Source organism: Martes martes (assembly GCF_963455335.1).
Source record: "Martes martes genome assembly, chromosome: 4".
NCBI lineage: Eukaryota > Metazoa > Chordata > Mammalia > Carnivora > Mustelidae > Martes > Martes martes.
In genome coordinates this window covers 170,254,913-170,273,981 of record NC_137891.1, presented here as the reverse complement: position 1 = coordinate 170,273,981, position 19,069 = coordinate 170,254,913, and the positions used below count along the sequence as shown (strand labels likewise).

The window sequence follows — 19,069 nt, the reverse complement described above, 5'->3', positions numbered from 1 at the left end:
GGGAACTGACACCCTGTGTCACCTCATGCAACTGTCCTTCCCTTTTTGGGCCTCAGTTTCCCAATCTGTAAAGTGGGAGAGCAGGTTGGAACTCAGTATTACAGACCAGGGCTCAAGTTCCAGCACAGGGCTCTGGGTCCCACCGCAGTGGTGGCAGGTTACCAAAGGCCAGCACAGGAGTCAGGAGGGAGCCCGGGACTCCCAGGACAGCTCAAGGCATGTCATACCCCTTTTTCCTCCTCTGGACAAGAGAAACCACTATGATATGAGCAGTGTGTTAGGGAAATCGTATGCAGGAACAAATGAGGTTCTCGCCACACCTTCATGTGGTAGGATCATTATACCCGGTCCACAGAGGAGTAGACCGAGGCTTGGGAAAAGTTAGAACTTGCTCAAGTTCGTACAGTTAATTAGAGACAGGGCTGGGTCTTCAGTTGAGGTGTATCTGGTGTTAGAGGCTGTGCCCCTGGGCCGCACCTTTCCTGTACTAGTTTCCTAGGGCTGCCCTCACACACTAGCATGAGCTTAAAATAACAGAGATGTATCCTGTCACAGTTCTAGAGACCAGGAATCCACAGAGTGTCTGCAGGGTCACGCTCCCTCTGCAGGCATATGGGAAGAGGCCTTCCTTGCCTCCTCCAGTTTCTGGCAGCTCCTCGCCTGTCGTGCTGTGTGGCTGCACCCCTCCAGTCTGTACCTCTGTCGTCACCTGGCCACCTCTTTGTCTCCCCTTCTGCCTGTTTGTCTTTTACAAGGGCATCGGTCCCTGGCGTTAGAGCCCACCCAGACAATCCAGGATGGTCTCATCCCAAGATCCTTAACTTAAACACATCTGCAAAGACCCTTTTTCCAAGTAAAGTCAGTACATTCACAAGCACTAGGGGTTGGGATGTGAACTTGTCCTTCTTGGGGCCACCATCCAACTGACCACGGTTAGTGAAGGCTTGGTGGTGACAATATCTGCCGAATCCCTAGTCCATAGTGTGGACATGCAGGGGATGGAGAATTTCTGGAGCAGTTTAGAAGGAGAAGGAGATGAACACAGCTGTGAGCTGAGGAGGCCAGCTCAGGGACATGTGTGACACGGGGGTGCAGTTTAAGCTGGTATTTGCATCGGCAATGAGCGGTGAGCTCGGAAACACTGAAGACCACATCTGGATACGGGCACAAACCTGGACACCTGTCCACGGACGCCGACCCTGCTGCCTGGGGTATTGGTCCACGTGAACAGATTCGAGGTTCTAGATCCCACAGAAGATGGATTTGGCCTCACTTACTTGCCTGGAGAGATGGGAGAAGGCCAGGCCTGAGCACCATCTGTGTACCCACCACATGGTTGACCTGCCTCGTCTTTGGCCCTCTGTTAACCCAAGAGGGTGATATCCTCTGTCCTCAGATGATCACACTCAGGACTGTGCCAGAACAACCCAAGATGAGGGCGCTGAGGAATGGCCACGTGGCCCTGAGCAGGAAGCTAACCAAGCAGCCATAATGGCCAACGTGGCCCGAGCACTTCCTTGTGTTCACTCTGGCCTCGCCACAGCTGCATGAGGTGTGGACTTTAACACCTGCCATTTTCCAACACGTGGATGGAAGGAAGAAGGGTCAGACACTGTGATTCTGTGAGCAGAACCAGGGAGAATCGTGCCAGGTGAGAAAGAGGCAGCCTTTGGCTCAAAAAGAGAGAAAACTTGCTTCCTCTGTGTGTGGTCCTAACAACACGGTGGATTGTGCCTACAAGGGGTGAGTCCCCCGTCTCTGGAAATACTCAAGCAGAAACTGCATAGCCATTTGTCTGGAGGGCCTTAGAGGGAATGCCCTCACTGTGAAGTTGCTTTCTAGCTCTGGGCTTCCAGGAACTTTCCCCTAGGAGATGCACAGTTATCTGTGTGCACAAGAGTGTTTATCACAGGGTTTTTTGTAATAGCGAAGACGTGGAAACAACCTACACGTCTTTCAACGGGGAATTTATTAAGTAATTTCATGTAGGAGCTTCAGTGTCCACAAGGCTAGATCCGGCCCACAATCTGTTGTGTGGTCCTTGAGCTATAAATAGTTTTTGTACTTTGAAAGGGTTGTAAAGGAGAAAGCGAGACAGTGCCACAGAGATCCTTTGTGGCCTGAAAGCCTAACATATTTACCCTCTGGCCTTTTACAGAAAACGTCTGTTGACCTCTGGATTAGAATCACAGGCAGGCACCAAAAATTATATTAACGTGTATCTATGGACATGGAGAGATGGTCACAGCATACTTTTGAGAGAGAGAAACAGGTTATAGAATAGTATTAAAGCAAGGTCCCGTTTATGTAAAACGGTATGAGTGTGTGCATCTTATCTGTAACAGTGGTCTGGAATTTTAACAGTGGTTTTAATTTTTCTTTATTAAATGATTCTATGTTGTTTGAACTTTTTTTTTAAAGAAATTATTCATTTATTTGACAGAGATCACAAGTAGGCAGAGAGGCAGGCAGAGAGAAAGGGAGAAGCAGGCTCCCCACTGAGCAGAGAGCCTGATGCGGGGCTCGATCCCAAGACCCTGAGATCATGACCTGAGCCAAGGGCAGAGGCTTAACCCACTGAGCCACCCAGGTGCCCCTGTTTGAACATTTTATAGTGAGCAGCTATTGTTTTTTTGAGATCTTAAAAAGGGTTTGGAACCAAGTGAATTCTAAATACGCCAGCAATCCATGCTGTTTGGAACCAAACGAGTTTTGATTGAGCCCATTTTGTTCGCTTTGTCCCTGAGGTGCCTCAAGGTCAGTCAGGCTGAGGGTTGGTGCTCTTACCTTGTTGCTGTTCTCGGTTTTGTCTTCAGGTCTCTTGCCCCTACTTTGATCCTCATGGGCTGTGGTGTCTGAGTGGAAAACATACCCTCAGCTTCATTAGAAACAGATGAGCTACTTTAGATAAATGATTTGACATTTCCTTTGGCCACGGCAGAACTGAGTCGCTTCCGATGCAGGCCGAGCGGGGTCAGGCTCAGGCGTCCTTCGGGGGACCTGTGTTTTTCTGGGTTGAGGAGGGAAGAGGGAGAGGGGGGAGGAAGAACTGTTCCAGTCCAAGGTCTTCAGTCTGGGGCTGGTTACTTTCCAGGATCAGACTCCTGGACTCCTCTGTCCCACTGGATGTCCTCCAGTAAACCGTGTCTCCTCTGACCTGGCCCTGTGCTGATCCTGGGATACAACACAGAGGGGACACGGTTCCTGCCCAAAGGATGTCCCAGTCCAGTGTGGAAGATGCTCGTGACATTTAGTCATTTACCAAGGGTGTTGAGCACATTATTATTTGTGCGAGGGACTGCTGTAGGTTCTAGGTGCCTAGTGGGGAGCAAGACACACACTATGCCTTCGGGGAGCTTATATCTTAACTGTCAAAGAGAGTATGTGACGGGTGCACAGAGCATTTCGGGTCCACAGGGGAGAAGCTGAAATGGAAGTCAAGAGGAAGGTGCTGGGGCTCTGGGGGAAAGCACTCAGTTTGAATCTCCACTCAGCCTCTTTCTGACTCCGCAACCTTGGGTGAGTCCCTTTACCGCTCCCTGTTACTGGGGAGTCATAAATTCTCTTGACCCTGTGCAGGTCCTGGGTGGAGGAAATGAAGGAAAATGTTTTCCCTGCACTGGGCACGCCTTAGGCATAAGGAGTACGTGAACTCATGCCTGGGAAAGACCCGGCACGGAGTTGTTGTCCATGAACACCGGTTGCCACCCTGTTGTGACCAGAGGTGTATGTTTTGTTCTGAATTGACCTCTTTCCCTCATGCCTCGTCACGGTGCCTGTGACATTTTTCTGATATTTGTAGGCCTGTCTCTCCCCAGCCCTACCTGGACTGTGAGCAGATTGTCTGCAAACCCCCGAACTGTAGCAGGGTGGAGGAACGTGTGAGAAACAAGAAGGCCAGGGAGCCCACCAGCGTCCAGATGTGCCGGTCCAGATGTTTGCTCCACTTGGCCTTGGCCTCCAGACCGGGCCCCGCCCCAGGGCCACCATTTGCTGACCTAGTGCAGGCAGCAGGGGGCCGTGGGCTCTGGGGACCCGATCTGAGTTGGCGTCCCATCAATTGCACTCTCCAGCCGTGTGTCTCCAGGTGCACCAGCTATCCCCAGCTCCACTGTGCGGTGGGGACTTGGGTAGCAACCGGGCTTGCCATGGGGATGAAACACATTCATGTGTTCACAGTTTCCGGCACAGTGTCTGGCTGACGGAGGAAATGCTCCTCAGAGAATATCGCTTAAAGAACACAAACAACCGGGGCACCTGGGTGGCTCAGTGGGTTAAAGCCTCTGCCTCCGGCTCGGGTCATGATCCCAGAGTTCTGGGATCAAGCCCCACATCAGGCTCTCTGCTCTGTGGGGAGCCTGCTTCCTCCTCTCTCTCTGCCTGCCTCTCTGCCTACTTGCGATCTCTATCTGTCAAATAAATAAATAAATAAAATCTTTAAAAAAAAAAAAACAAAAAAAAAAACACACAAACAACCTACCCTAAACCATCAGACCTGTCTCAGGAAGGCCTTGCACCAGGGAGGGAATGGTTTAGCCTTCCCAGCACCTGCCACTCATCACTACTCTAATGGAGTGCCCTGGCTTTCCTGGGGGGAGAAAATTCTACTAAGGTCTTACTTGTCAGCCGAGAAGCACAGCTCTCTGGAAGCCCTGGAGTGCTCCCGGGATGTGACGTGCTTCAGACACAGAGCACACCCCGTCTTGGTCAGGGTGAAGTGCGGATGCTCCCCCCTGCCGGTGGGGCTTGTCTGACAGACGAGGGGATGGGCTTAAAGCTGTGACATGAGCATGGCGGGCCACTCGGTGCTCTTCTGCAGGAAGCCTCCCCGAGGGCTGAGACATGTGGCTGGGAGCAGGTTCCCTCGCAGCTGCAGAATTCAAGATGACCTAATGGAGGATTCTGACTTAGAAAAAAAAGCAAAGGATTTCCCAAGTCCTCTCAGAGTCGGTAGAGGTTCACCAGGCTTGCTGTCCTCACCCCCAGGAATGGATCCAGTGGGAACTCTAGGAGAGAAAAGCAGAACGATATCAGGGGATAAAAGCCCAAAAGAGCTGCCTGTTCTTGTCTGCGTGCCAGCCAGTAAGCTAGACACTTTCACACGTGTTGTTCCTAAAAAGCCAATTACATTGAAATTGCCAGTGAGGAAGCAGGTTCAGAGAGGTGAAGTCATTTACCCAAGCTCACACAGTCCAGTATGTATCTAGAGGGCCCTAAAGGATTCCCACACCACACTCTTCAACATAGGGAACACACACAGTGATGGCACGTTAGTCACGTCTTTTTAAAATTGTGGTAAAATACACACAACAGAATTTACCATTTTCACCATTTTTAAGCACACGAAGCACATTCACACTGTTGTGCAGCTGCCACCACCATCCCTCTCTAGAACTGACTTCATCTTCCCCCGCTGAAACTCTGTCCCGACTAAATAACAATTCCCCATTCTCCCTTCCCCCAGCTCCTGATAAACCCCCATTCCACTTTCTGCCTCTGTGAATCAGACTGCTCTGTGTACCTCATTATAAGTGGGGTCACACAGGTTTTTGGTCTTTCGTCACCAGCTTACTTCACGTGGTCCAGTGTCCTTGAGGTTCACGCCTATCGTGGCAGGTGTCAGAATTTCCATCCTTTTCAAGGCCGAGTTAATGTTCTGTTGTATGCCTAGGCCACGTCTTGTTTATCCATTCATTTGTCAGTAGACACTTGAGTGGCTCCCACGTTTTGGGCTGTTACGAAAAGCGCTAGTTTGAATGTCTGCGGACACCTCTCGGAGACCCTGCTCTTCGTGCTTCTGGGTGTGTACCCAGCAGTGGGGTTGCTGGACCTTATGGCATTCTGTTTTCAGGTTTTTGAGGAATTGCCATGCTGTTTTCCACAGTGGCTGCACCGTTTTTTCATATTCCCACCAACAGTGTACCAATTTCTACACAACTTTGTCAACACTTGTTATTTTCCGTTTTTGTTTTTGTTTTTTTTAAGATTTATTTGTTTGAGAGAGCACACGCACTACCATGAGAGCATTGGGCCGGGTCAGAGGGAGAAGGAGAGAGAGAATCCCAAGCAGACTCCCCACTGAATGTGGAGCCTGATGCAGGGCTTGATCCCTCCACCCTGAGATCATGTACCTGAGCCAAAGTCAAGAGTCAGATGCTTCACTGACTGAGCCATCAGGTGCCCCTGGTTTGTGGTTTCTTTGTTTTTTTTTTTTTTTTTTGATAGTAGTCATCCTAATGAGAGTCAGGCGGTAACTCATTGGGGCTTTGATTTTCCTGATGACTAAGATGTTGGGCTTCTCTTCATGTGCTTATTGGCCATTTTTATATCTTCAGAGAGATGTCTATTTAAGTCCTTTGCCCATTTTTAAATCCGGCTGTTTGCTTTCTTTAGTACTGAGTTGTAGAAGTTCTTTTTTTTTTTTCTTTTTGAAGATTTTATTTATTTATTTGACAGAGAGAGACATGTGAGAGAGGGAACACAAGCAGGGGGAGCAGGAGAGGAAGAAGCAGGCTTCCTGCTGGGCTGGGAGTGTGATGCAGGGCTCAATCCCAGGACCCTGGGATCCTGACCTGAGCCGAAGGCAGAGGCTTACTGACTGAGCCACCCAGGCACCCTTAGAAATTCTTTATATATGCTGCATATTAATCCCTTATTGGATATATGATTTGCAAATATTTTCTCCCATTCTGTGTGATCTTTTTACTCTGTTGACGGTGTCCTTTGATGCACCAAATTGTTTAATTTTTTAAAAAAGATTTATTGGGATGCCTGGGTGGCTCAGTGAGTTAAGCATCTGCCTCTGGCTCAGGTCATGATCCCAGGGTCCTGGGATTGGGCCCCATATGGGGCTCTTTGCTCAGCGAGGAGTCCACTTCTCCCTTTCCCTCTGCTACTCCCCCTGCTTGTGCGTGCTCTCTCTCTCTCTCTCTCTGTCAAATAAATAAGTAAAAAATTAAAGAAAAATTTAAAAGATTTATTTATTTATTTTAGGGTCAGGAGCAGAGGGAGAGAGGGAATCCTGAAGCAGTCTCCCTACTGAGCATGGAGCCCAACACAGGGCTCAATCCCAGGACCCCCAGATCATGACCCAAGCTGAAATCAAGAGTCAGCCACTCAATCAACCCAACTGAGCTGCCCAGGCAGCCGACCAAATTGTTTAATTTTGACATAGTCCAGTTTATCTGTTTTTCTTTTGTCTACCTGTGCTTTTGGTGTTATATCCAAGAAATCATTGCCAAATCCAATGTCATGTATCTTTTCCTCCTATGTTTTCTTCTATGAGCTTATAGTCTTACCTCTTACATTTAGGTCTTTCATCCATTTTGAGTTAATTTTTTATATGGCGCAAGGCAAGGGTCTAAGGCCATATCTACAACTTTTTGAAATAGAAAAAAAAATTAGAGACCAACAGTAGGGTTTTGAGGGGTGGGGCACTAAATGATTTATCTTTCCAGAAAGTTCAGTCTCTCACCCAACCTCGTTCTTCCCTTCATCTAGCTTCTACACAGTAGTTATAGTGATCTTTTATGAAACACACATAAATCAAACCACATCATTCCCTTGCTTAAAATCTCCAGTGGCCTCCTGCTGCACTCAGAATAAAATCCAGACTTCTTGCTGTGCATGATTTGACCCTTGCTGACTTCTCCCTGCTGCATCTTCTGTTGCTGCTTCTCAGACTTACTGCCACTTAGTCACACTTAATGTCTGATCATCCCTGCAGCTCATTAAGCTCTTTCCTGTCGCAGGGTCTTTGCACATGCTGTTCTTTCTGCCTGAAACACGCTACCTCCTTATCTTCACGTGGCTGGCTCCTCCTCATTCTTTCCAACCTGGTAAAAACGTCACCTTGTCTTAGCTCAAACCACCATAACAAAATACCGTACACTGAGTGGCTTAAACAACAGAAATTCATTTTCTCACAGTTCTGGAGGCTAAATATAGAAGATCAAGGTGCATGGTGCTACATATAGAAGATCAAGGTGCATGGTCAATTTCTGATGAGAGCTCCTCTCTTTCTGGCTTCTAGATTGCCACTTTCTTGCTCTGTCCTCACTTGGCAAGAAGAGAGAGAGGGGGAGGGAGAGGGAGAGAGGAGCAAGTTTCTAGATGTCTCTTCTTATAATTCAGTTCATAGCACACATCCTCAGAAAAGCCATCATTGACCTTCCGATATAAGCCGGATTCCTTCCACAAACCTCCCTCCCATTCTTGCTGGGTAGTGTCCATCACTTTACCCTGTTCTTTTCTTTATGGTAGAGCAGTAATAGTGGGTGACTCTATATTAATTAGTGTAGCAGTTTGTTCAAAGTCTGATCCCTCCCTAAGACCATAAATTTCCAGAAACTAGACTGTCATCTTCACACCTATATTCCTTACTCAGCACCTGGCACATACCAGATACTTGATTAATACCTGTTGGAAGAGTGAACAAATAATAAATTCATATTCCTTCACTTTTTCACTAACTATGGGATGGGGTGGGGACAGGAAGGGAGGTAAGATGCACTGAGGGGCAGTACAGCAAGGTCATTACCACATGTTGGCACTGGACAGCCTGAATTAAATACCAGCTCGCTACTTACTGGTCATGTGACCTTGGGCAAATTACTTCCCTCTCTTGTGCCTCAGGTTATGTTCCTTAAGAGATGTCAACACATATTTGGATGATGAAAAGCAATTTGAAGGAGAGTAACAGGCTGAGCAGGGGTGAGTGTGGAACTGAAAACAGGGGCAGAAGATGGATTATCTATAGAGAGAGCATTGAGACCCTTAGGGCCCCCCCCCTTGTTATGCTGCACAATCAGGTGACTAACCCTCTACTCTGCAAGAGGTTAAGGGTTTTTCTCTTGAGAATTTAACTTGGAAGAACTCTGAGCAGCAGACACAGAAGGGGTCAGAGTGAGATACCAAATGGAGAGTGGGATGGGGGGGGGCATCCATAGACCCTTCCTCCAGCTCTGCTACCATAATCCTGACAGCTGGAAGTGTGCTCCCTAAGCAGCAGGTTGGAGGATTCATTCTCAAGGCCCCAGAGAAAACACATGCTGGCACTGATACTTAGATGTTCCCCTGTATAAAAGCTCAGTTTTGGCCCAGTTCCCCTACAGTGAGGCCCACCAGTTGACAGGACCCCCATACTGATGTGTGCACATGTGCACGGACACACACACACACACAGGGCTACCATTTACTTATTTAGTGCTTTACTCAGAGATCAACCTTTAAGGGGCACCTGGGTGGCTCAGTCAGTTACGCGTCTGCCTTCAGCTTGGGGATTGGGCTGGGATGGAGCCCTGCATCAGGCTCCCTGCTCAGCGGGGAGTGTGCTTCTCCCTCTGGCCCTCCCCCTTCTCATGCTGTCTCTCTCACTGTCTCTCAAATAAATAAATAAAATCTTTTTTAAAAAAAATCAACATTTAGTTGCATATCACTAGATGTTTGAAGGAAGTCTCTAGGATAAAAGGGGGGGGCAAGCAAACAAACAGCAATGTTTGAAGCAAATAGATAATGCAGAAAGCAGAAGAAAATACAAAGCAAAAATTATTAGTATCCTCAGAGAAACAAGAGAAGATATTGTATTCATGAAATAAGATGCAATAAATGCTATATAAAAAAGAAATAATAAAAGAAAAAGAAATGACACTGGGAAAATAAAATGTGAGAGCCAATATAAAATAAAAAAGTCAATAGAAAGGTTGAGAGGTAATGAAAAGGAAATTTCCCAGAGGATGTACCAAAAAGACAAGGAGATGGAAAATGGAAAAGATAAGAAAATTAAAGGATCAATCAAGAAGCCCAATATCTGACTGACAATTTTCTAGGGATTCCAGAGAAAGCAGAGGGGAGTTAATTATCAAAGAAACGAAGTGAGGATATTTCACACTGAAGGACATGAATCTTCAGAATGAGAGGGCCCAGTACAAATGAAAAAGAACCATCCTAAGGCATATCAACAGAAAATGCCAGAATACCAGCGATAAAGAGAAGATCCTAAAAGTTTTGGAGGTAGGGAGAACGGATTATATATACATCATCAGGAATCAGAATGGTTTCAGATAGCTCAGTGGCAGCACTGAAAGCTAGAAGATGAGGAAGCCATGCCTTCAAAATTCTAATGGAAAATTATTTCCAACATCCTATTCCATATTTGGTCAAGGAAATTAAAAGTGAGCATAGAATAAAGACATTCTCAGACATGCAAAGATAGAAAAATTTTACTTCCTATGTGCCCTTCCTTAGGAAGTGACTAGAGGATGTGTTTCACCAAAATGAGGGCATAGACCAAGAGAGAAAAGACTTGCAAACCCGGAAGCAGATTCTTCCACATAGTAGGCCAGGTATGCAGGTGACCTAGGAAGCAACCAGTCCCAAATTGAAAGGGAGGAGGAAGGCTCCAGGAGGTGGAGCACTAGGAAAACAGAGGGAGCTGATAGCTTCCGTGACTATGTGGAAAAGCATTTTACAGATCTGCTAGAATGTTTGAAGAGATTTAGCAATATGTACATAGAACTAAGCAAATGAGGGGAAAAAGGCAACTATTAACTCCAGGAAAAACAAAAATATGTACAGAAAACAAATGTAATGATAGTATACCATTTGGTTTGGCAATGGACAATATCTATAAAGTCATAAGAAGGTAAACCCTAAAAGAAAGACTGTATAACCCCCAAATTTATTTATTTATTTATTTATTTTTAAAAAGATTTTATTTATTTATTTGACAGAGATCACAAGTAAGCAGAGAGGCAGGCAGAGAGAGAGGGAGAAGCACGCTCCCCGCTGAGCAGAGAGCCCGATGTGGGGCTCGATCCCAGGACCCTGGGATCATGACCTGAGCTGAAGGCAGAGGCTTTAACCCACTGAGCCACCCAGGCGCCCCTAACCCCCAAATTTAATTTAAGAATTTAGCAGTTGTGATTAAACTATATGAAAGGATGAAGAAAGGAAGTGGAGCTGGGTAGTATAAGAGTTAATACTCATCTACTGTAATGGGGGGGTTGTGGCAGACATTACTATTGTTCACTGATACCTGGTCCTTCTTGCTTCTGGGCACATAGAAGACTGTACTTCTTAACCCCTTGTAGTTGGGAGCGGCGCCATGGCCAGTCCGGTCCCTCAGTTTTAGGTGGAAATGCTGTGTTGCTGCTAGAACGAAGCTGAGATGATCCCGCAGCTGTCTCTTCTCCCCCTGTGGTGATCAAGGAGGCCTTGGGTTAAGATGGCAGAACCACAGGATTGAAACGGGGCTGGCATTGCCTCATGGGATATAGTCCCAGAGATGCTGCATGGACTCTGCAAGGATGAGAAAGAAACCTTTACAGTGTGAAGCCACTGAGATTTTGGGCTAATTTGTTACTGCCATGTAGCCTGGCTTACCTGATACAAACTTCAACACGTACTGTGTGAAACTGATAAATTAGGAAAATTAGGAAATAGCCATAGAAACATGTTATTTAGAATTATGGAGATGATCACCAGAAGAATAAAAATATTAGAAGTGGTGGCCTCTGGGGAGCAGGAAAGAGGAGTGAGTAACCTGTATTCATTATAACACTACATGACTTTTTTTTTTTTTAACACAATGTAATTGTGTTACATTGGCAGAAATAACACTTTATAAAATCCTGTGTGTGTGTGTTGAAAGGATTCCCACCAAACCATTACAGTAGCTGTCCATAGCAGGGAGGGCATACTAGACTGGACATCTGAGAAACTATGGGTGTGGCTGGGCATGGAAGGCCCTGTGGGAAAGGAGGCCACCCGGATGGATTGCCAGTCTGAGGAGACTGATTTTCATCCAGATGGCAGTGGGGAGCCGTGGAAGAATTGGAAGCAGTAGAGTATTCTGAGCAAATGTACTTTTGTAATGGGCCCCCTGACTTACCTGGATGATGAACTGTTGGGGAGAGAGGGGGCTGCGTGGTCTCCGTGAGAGCTGATGAGGCCCCCGGACTAAGACCTGGTTCTAACGAGTGTCTGTCAAGGGCCTGCTGTTTTCCAGGCGCTATTGGTACGCCCAGCCATATAGCAGGGAACAAGAGGGACTGATCCCCCCGCCTTCGGAGAGCATACATGGGTGAGAGAGGCAAATGTGGAGGGGAAAAAGTACAAGTCAGGTGGTGGCTCGTGCTATAAAGAAAAATGCATCAACTTAAGGAGACAGAGAGTTGGTGGGGGGAGGGATACTCTACAAAGGGTGGCCAGCTCTGGGCTCCTTGAGGAGGTGACATTTGAATAGAGCCCTGACTTAAAGGGAAGGAAGAAGCCACGCAAAATGTGGGGTTCCGGGCAGAAGGAACAGCAGCCTGGAGGACCTGAGGTGGGAGTAGGCTTGATATGCCAAGGCACAGCAAAGAAGTCCATGGTGGGGGCGCGGGGGTGGGGCCCATCCGTCAAGGGGAAAGTTCTGGGAACAACTCATGGAATAGGGAGAGAACCTCAGGGAGCCACTGATGGGTTGAGAGCAGGAGAGTGGCCTGATTTGTCTGAGGAGGCCAGTAGGGCCGGGCTTGGCAGCCCTTTAGCTGGGGGTGGGGGGGTTGGGGTGGGGGGGCTTGTTAGGAGGGGAGCCTATGGGGCTCTGCCCAGCCGTCAGTACGGTGCCTCTCAGGCCGCCTGGACCAGCGACAGCAGCTTCATCACCCGCTTCCCAGCATCCCAGCCCCCTCTGGGAATTGAAGGATCCTCACAAATCAAAATAGCAGGCAAAGAACAGCCTCTAATTGTTCTGCGTAAAAGAAGCGAAATTAGACGAGTCAGCTGTGGGCTTGAGACCGCCTCCCACACAGCTGTGATCCCGCACCCCAAGGAAGACAGACTTCCCGAGACTTGAAATTCTGCTGTCGCTGAGCAAAACTTTTTGCTTCTCCAGCCCCAGGACAAATGACAGCTATTTGGGGAGGGAGTGGGACAGATGCTGGCCCTGGAGGACAATGCGTGAATCAGAATTTAAAAAAAAAAAAAAAATCAGTCCCTTCGTAAAGGAGCAGCCCTAGCTGGTGTGGATTCGTTCCGTCATTCAGAACACATAGAGGGCACTCGGTGTGCCATCATTAGCTCGCATGGGGGCCCAAGCCTAGGTGTGGTTTCCAGAGTGGTGGAGGTTTCCAGGTTTGCAGGGGTTTTCCAGAGTGGTGGAGGCATGTGGTGTGGTTCCACCCTGGGGGGTAGAGTGGGGAGAGAGCACTGGTCCAGGAGTCAGGAGGTCTAAGTTCTTACCTTGGCTCTGCCGCTGTGTGACCTTGGGTGAGTCATGTCACCACCTCCGTGGGCTTCAGTTTTCCTGTCTTTTCTCTATGGGCTTTAGGCCACATAGTGCTTCTCAAACTTTAGAGCCTATAAGAGTCATTTGGAGGTGGTGCTTGTTAAAGAGGAAGATTTCTGGGGCGCCTGGATGGCTCTGTTGGTAGAGCATGTGACTCTTGATCTCAGGGTCATGAGTTCAAGCCCCATGTTGGTAAGATTTAGTAGGTCTGGGGTGGGGTCTACGAGTCTCCTATTCCAGGAATTCTGAAGGAGTCCTTGGACCACACTTCCATAAAATAATTTTCTCCCTTGATCTCTCAGGGCTCCTCCTGCTCGGAAATTTGAGGAGTCACTCACGCAGCCCTTCTCTGGGTTTCTCATATCATTCTAGGGGCATGAAAGCAGTCCTTGTCCCCCCTTGATACACTTGTATGTTCCTGCGGTGATCACGCTGCACCAGGACAGTGTGTCTCCGTGTATGGAGCCTCCTCCAGGCTGTCCGCTGCCCAGCGCAGGCCTGATACAAAGGGGGACCATGACAGACATGATGGCCCAGCAAGGGGCCAGTGTGGTGCAGGAGGCCGCAAAGCAGAGTCGAGCATGGAGGGGTGTTTCAGGTGGAGGGGGCTCAGTTGCACACATCTGGCTTGGATACCTGGGCTCATGCCCTGGGTTGGATGTGTGGGTGAGTCCAGCTGCCTGGGGATAAGAAGGTCTGGATGGGACCACAGGAAGGACTGGGAGCCCCCGCCCTCCATAGAGGGCACCCCTGGAGGTCTGAGGCCTCATCCAGTCTGCTAGGCAGAGTCCCTTCCTCAGAGCTGGCCAGTCGTATTTCCCAAAGATCAGTGGCAGAAGCCAGAGGCTCAGGTCACTCTGGTCTAGTCTCCAGCTTCATCCTTCATAGATGAAGAGTAGTAACTGTCATACTGAGCACTTGCCAGGGCTTTGGGCTCAGGGCTAAGTACTAGATCATCCCTTTACATTTCACATCACCAGCTCCCCTCTTTTTTTTTTTTTTTTTTTACAGTTACAGATACTGATGCTTAGAGAGTTCCCATTACTGGCCCCTAGTCCCTCAGTTAATAACTAGTAGAAGCGGGGTTAGAACCTAGACCTGTTTTTCTCTGGACCCCAGGTTTTTGTAAAAACCATGTTGTTTAGTACCCCTCAGAAGAAGAAGGGCTTTTCCTAAAATACCTTCTGCCAAAGTCAGCCACAGCCAGAGAAATCCTTTTGCATCTGTTAGAGTGAAAAGGGGGTGATGTGGAGTCAGGTTGTTCCGGGTTCTAGTCCCACCTCTGCCCCTCACCTTTAGCATGACCTTGGGGAAATCATTTCTTCTCCCTGAGTATTTTTTTTAATTTTAATTTTATTTTTTTTAAAGATTTTATGTATTTATTTGACAGAGATTACAAGTAGGCAGAGAGGCAGGCAGAGAGAGAGGAGGAAGCACGCTCCTTGCTGAGCAGAGAGCCCGATGCGGGGCTCGATCCCAGGACCCTGAAATCATGACCTGAGCCGAAGGCAGGGGCTTTAACCCACTGAGCCACCCAGGTGCCCCCCCACCCCGAGTCTTAAGTGAAACTGAAATCTGTGAAATGGAAACAATTACACATACACTTGTTTTGAAGGTACACTAAGATGAAGACAGCCACCAACATCTACATCTTCAACCTGGCCTTGGCAGATGCACTGGCCACCAGCACATTGCCCTTCCAGAGTGCTAAGTACCTGATGGAGACATGGCCCTTTGGGGAGCTGCTCTGCAAGGCTGTGCTCTCCATCGACTACTACAACATGTTCACCAGCATCTTCACCCTCACCATGATGAGCGTAGACCGCTACATTGCCGTCTGCCACCCTGTCAAGGCCCTGGACTTCCGCACGCCCGCCAAAGCCAAGCTGATCAACATCTGCATTTGGGTCCTGGCCTCGGGTGTGGGTGTCCCCATCATGGTCATGGCTGTGACCCGCCCCCGGGGTGAGTGAGTGTGGAAGCTGTGGTACAGGCCACTGCCCCCACCCCCCGGGTTCAGCATGGGGGGCCCCTGCGGGAGGTGTGCATTCCCGACCAGTGGAAAGTGTGGCCGGCTGGCCAGAGAGAGTGTGGGGAGTCAGCCGATGGAGTGTGAACAGTGGTTGTGAGGATGAATGATTCAGCAGCGGGCAGATGGTTGCTGGTCAAAGGAAATGTATGAATGGGGTTGTGGAGAGGCGGGCTGTGGGCATGCAGCCCCTGGCCAGGAGTGTGTGTGGATGACTGACTTAAAGGGAGATAGACAGAGGGCCACTAGGGCGAGAGTGTCCCTGACCAGTGAGCCGTGGAGGCCATAAAATCTGCGGTCTCAGCCCAAATGCCATTCCACCCCAGTATGAAAACCACTGGCCCAGCTGACCAAGGCAAGGCCCTAGAGAATAGCCTGCAGAAAGTGACAGGTGCATGTCCTCAGAGTGAGAATGGTCACTAACATAGTAGCTGTGCCTGTCAGTCAGGGCAGCAGCTGTAACAAGCCATCTCCGGAGTTCAGTGCTGAACGGTACAGAGGTTTATTCCTCACATCACCATCGAATGTGAGCTGGAGGAGGAGCTCGATTCCACAGTTCTTCAGGGAACCGGGTGCCACGTGGTGGCTTTGGAATCCTCCCCTGCTGGCATCTGGCCAGCAGATGAGTACGGAGAAGGAGTGATGAGAGAGCATGGCCAGCCTTCAAATGTTATGGCCCATCGCTTCCTAGTGATGGCTGGTTACATGGTCCCACCTTGACATAAAGAAGCGGGACAGATCGTTTAGCAGGGTGCCAGTGACACGGGCCATTGACCTCTCTGAGCCACACAGTATCATGGGGTGTTGAGAAGTTTAAAGGAGACTATATGTGTAAAATACTCAGGACAAGGCAGGGACTCCTACCTTTATTTGACCGTAAGAACATCCAGAATCAGAGAGGTCAGGTGGTTTACTTAGGGTCACAAGCAGGCATTTGGTGGAATTTGACCTACAACCCTCGAATTTGACCTACTGCCCTCACGCCTCTTACTCCTGTTGGCTGCTGAGGTGGAGGTTTGCAGAGGGTCGGTGCTGTGGATGGAAGGGGAGTAGGCCTGGGGGGAGGCGTTTTGACCACCCGTAACCACCGCAGAGGCAGAGTCCCAGGTGCCCTCACACAGCTGCCGTGCAGTTGGTCTTGACTCAGCAGCTGGGCCCCATTCCTCACTGTCAGCCTTCAGTTTATGGGCCATTAACTGCAGCCCTGCTGGGGGCCAGACCAGATGGGCCTCCTCACTGCACGCTCCATCCCCTGCACAGGCTCCCCCACTCAGCACTTGTTGGTTCTGTATGTAACTTCCTGTGTGACCTTGGACAAATGCTGTTCCTCTCTGAACCTTGTTCTGCCATCTGCTCAAGGAAGTCCTTGGACTCAGTCAGCCCTGGGGGTTCTGCCATCCTGCTGTCCGGAGACCCACTGTGTGGATCCCCAGTACCCTTCCTACAACTCTCAGGCTCCAAGTTCACTGCCTGGCTCCTCAAAACCCAAAGTTCCAAGAGACCTTGGGAATTCCCCAGGTCAGTTTCAGGCCTGTGTCTGAATCCAGAAACATCCCTAAGGTGCTCGTCCAGCCCACACCCACACTCCAGGAACAGGGAGCTCATTCCATCCTGGGTGCACCTCTGGACAAATTCCGCAGTCAGAAAGTTCTTCTTGCCATTAAGCTGGGCTTTGTCTCCCTGACCCTAGCCCTGACTTCTGGTCTCCTAAATGTATCTGCCCCCCTTTCCTGTGAGTGCACCAAGAGCTTGATCCCTCCACCCCCCGCTGTGCTAAATGTTTCACATGCCTGAGCCCATGGAATCCTCACAACCCTGTGAGGTTTAGATACTCTTATTAGTCCCACTTTATGGAAGTTCTCCATGAACAGTTTGCCCAGGGTCACACCACACAGTTGGTAGGGCCCAAGTTCTGTCCTTAACTCATCATACTCTCTAGATCTGTCTGAGCAGTGTTGTCCTCATTGGAGCTAGTCTGGAAATGAGTAGAGTGTTTTGAGGCCTCACAATGACTGGCATTTGGTGGGTTTGGGCTAAATTATATCATTACTGCGGTCCATGGATGTAGAGGCTGCTAAAGGGACCCGAAGAAAATATAGAAAAGAGACCTCCTAGATTACAGCCAATCCCGCTGGGGTCTTTAAGGATGAGTAGGAGTTCACCAAGTACGAAAGTGTAGGAGGACATTCCGGGCAGAAGAATCACCCTGAACAAAGGCCAGGAGGAGGTGTGGGACTTGACCAAGTCAAGAAGGGTGGCGAGCAGGCGGGGTCGCTTCGGCCCCCGCGCCCCTCACCTGCTGTCTTTCCTTGTTTCCCCCGCAGACGGGGCCGTGGTGTGCATGCTCCAGTTCCCCAGCCCCAGCTGGTACTGGGATACAGTGACCAAGATCTGCGTGTTCCTCTTCGCCTTCGTCGTACCCATCCTCATCATCACCGTGTGCTACGGCCTGATGCTGCTGCGCCTGCGCAGTGTGCGCCTGCTGTCGGGCTCCAAGGAGAAGGACCGCAGCCTGCGGCGCATCACGCGCATGGTGCTGGTGGTGGTGGGCGCCTTCGTGGTGTGCTGGGCGCCCATCCACATCTTCGTCATCGTCTGGACACTGGTGGACATCGACCGCCGCGACCCGCTGGTGGTGGCCGCGCTGCACCTGTGCATCGCGCTCGGCTACGCCAATAGCAGCCTCAACCCCGTGCTCTACGCCTTCCTCGACGAGAACTTCAAGCGCTGCTTCCGTCAGCTCTGTCGCACGCCCTGCGGCCGCCCGGAGCCCGGCAGCTTCAGCCGCGCCCGCGAGACCACGGCCCGCGAACGGGTCACCGCCTGCACCCCGTCCGACGGTCCCGGCGGGGGCGCCGCCGCCTAAACCGCGCCGGCCCGGCCCGCCTAGCGCCCCTCCGGGGTGACCTGGCCGGCACCCGGGGCCCGCAGGGGGCGGGGCCACGACGCGGAGTGGGGCCGAAGGGCGCCCCTGTTTTGGAGAAGGGGGTCCAGCGGGAGCGTGGCGGAGGCCGAGAGGCGGGGCCCCTGCGGTGGGGCGGGCCTCCGGGCTGGGGCGGGGCGAGGGGGCGGGGCCTCTGGGCAGCCGGCGCGGTCGGCGTTTTTGGGTCGGGTGCCGGGAGCTAGCGACTCTGGGGGAGCGGGGCCTGTGGCTCTGGGACCGGACCTCTAGACGGAACCTCTGCGGTGGGCCGGCCTCAACCTTGGGACAGCCTCGGGTTCTAGCCAGAGCCGGCCTTGCTGGCCTGGGACCTGAAAAAGCCAGGGACCCAGGACCCAGGGGGCCTTGGTGGAGACCGAGGCTTGAGAACAGGGTTGCAAGACTGGGTCTTTCTCTGGTAGTGGGGGGCCTCTTTTGGGGGCGAGAGGGAGGGACAGGTCAGCCAAGCGGCTACAGCTCAAGACTGGGTCACGAGGTAGGCTAGGGCCACGAGATAGGCTGTGTGCAGGAGATGGCGGCCTCAACCTTGGGGTAGAGTCCCAGCCCTGAGTTGTAGCCAGAGGCGGGGTTGCTGAGGTCCAGGTCCAACTGGACTGTCGTCATAAATAGAAAATAAAATCGAGAGGGAGAGAGAAACTATGCCTTTTCTGTCCTTGACAGTCGTTTTCTTGGAATGGCCTCAGCATGAACGTCATGTCCCCTGCACTTTGTGCCAGTGGGGCTTGGGACAGGACAGTGGTGTAGGGCCAGCACCTTCAGGCTAGGATAGCAGGACAGGCCCTCAGCTGGGGTAGGGTCCCCAGCCCGGGGTTCTGTAGGGCTCAGAAGG

At 50.3% G+C, this 19,069-nt stretch overlaps 1 protein-coding gene across 1 annotated transcript in view; it reads left to right on the top strand.

Annotated features, from left to right (window-relative positions):
• The window catches only part of OPRD1 (opioid receptor delta 1), a gene marked incomplete at both ends in the record, with an annotated part of 33,503 nt that extends 15,338 nt beyond the window's left edge, over positions 1–18,165 (top strand). The window contains 2 exons of the mRNA XM_080802835.1: positions 14,886–15,235; positions 17,624–18,165. Of these exons, the coding sequence (XP_080658961.1) occupies positions 14,886–15,235; positions 17,624–18,165 (892 nt within the window). The remainder of the gene's footprint in view (positions 1–14,885; positions 15,236–17,623) is intronic.
• Between the last annotated feature and the right edge of the window lie 904 nt (positions 18,166–19,069).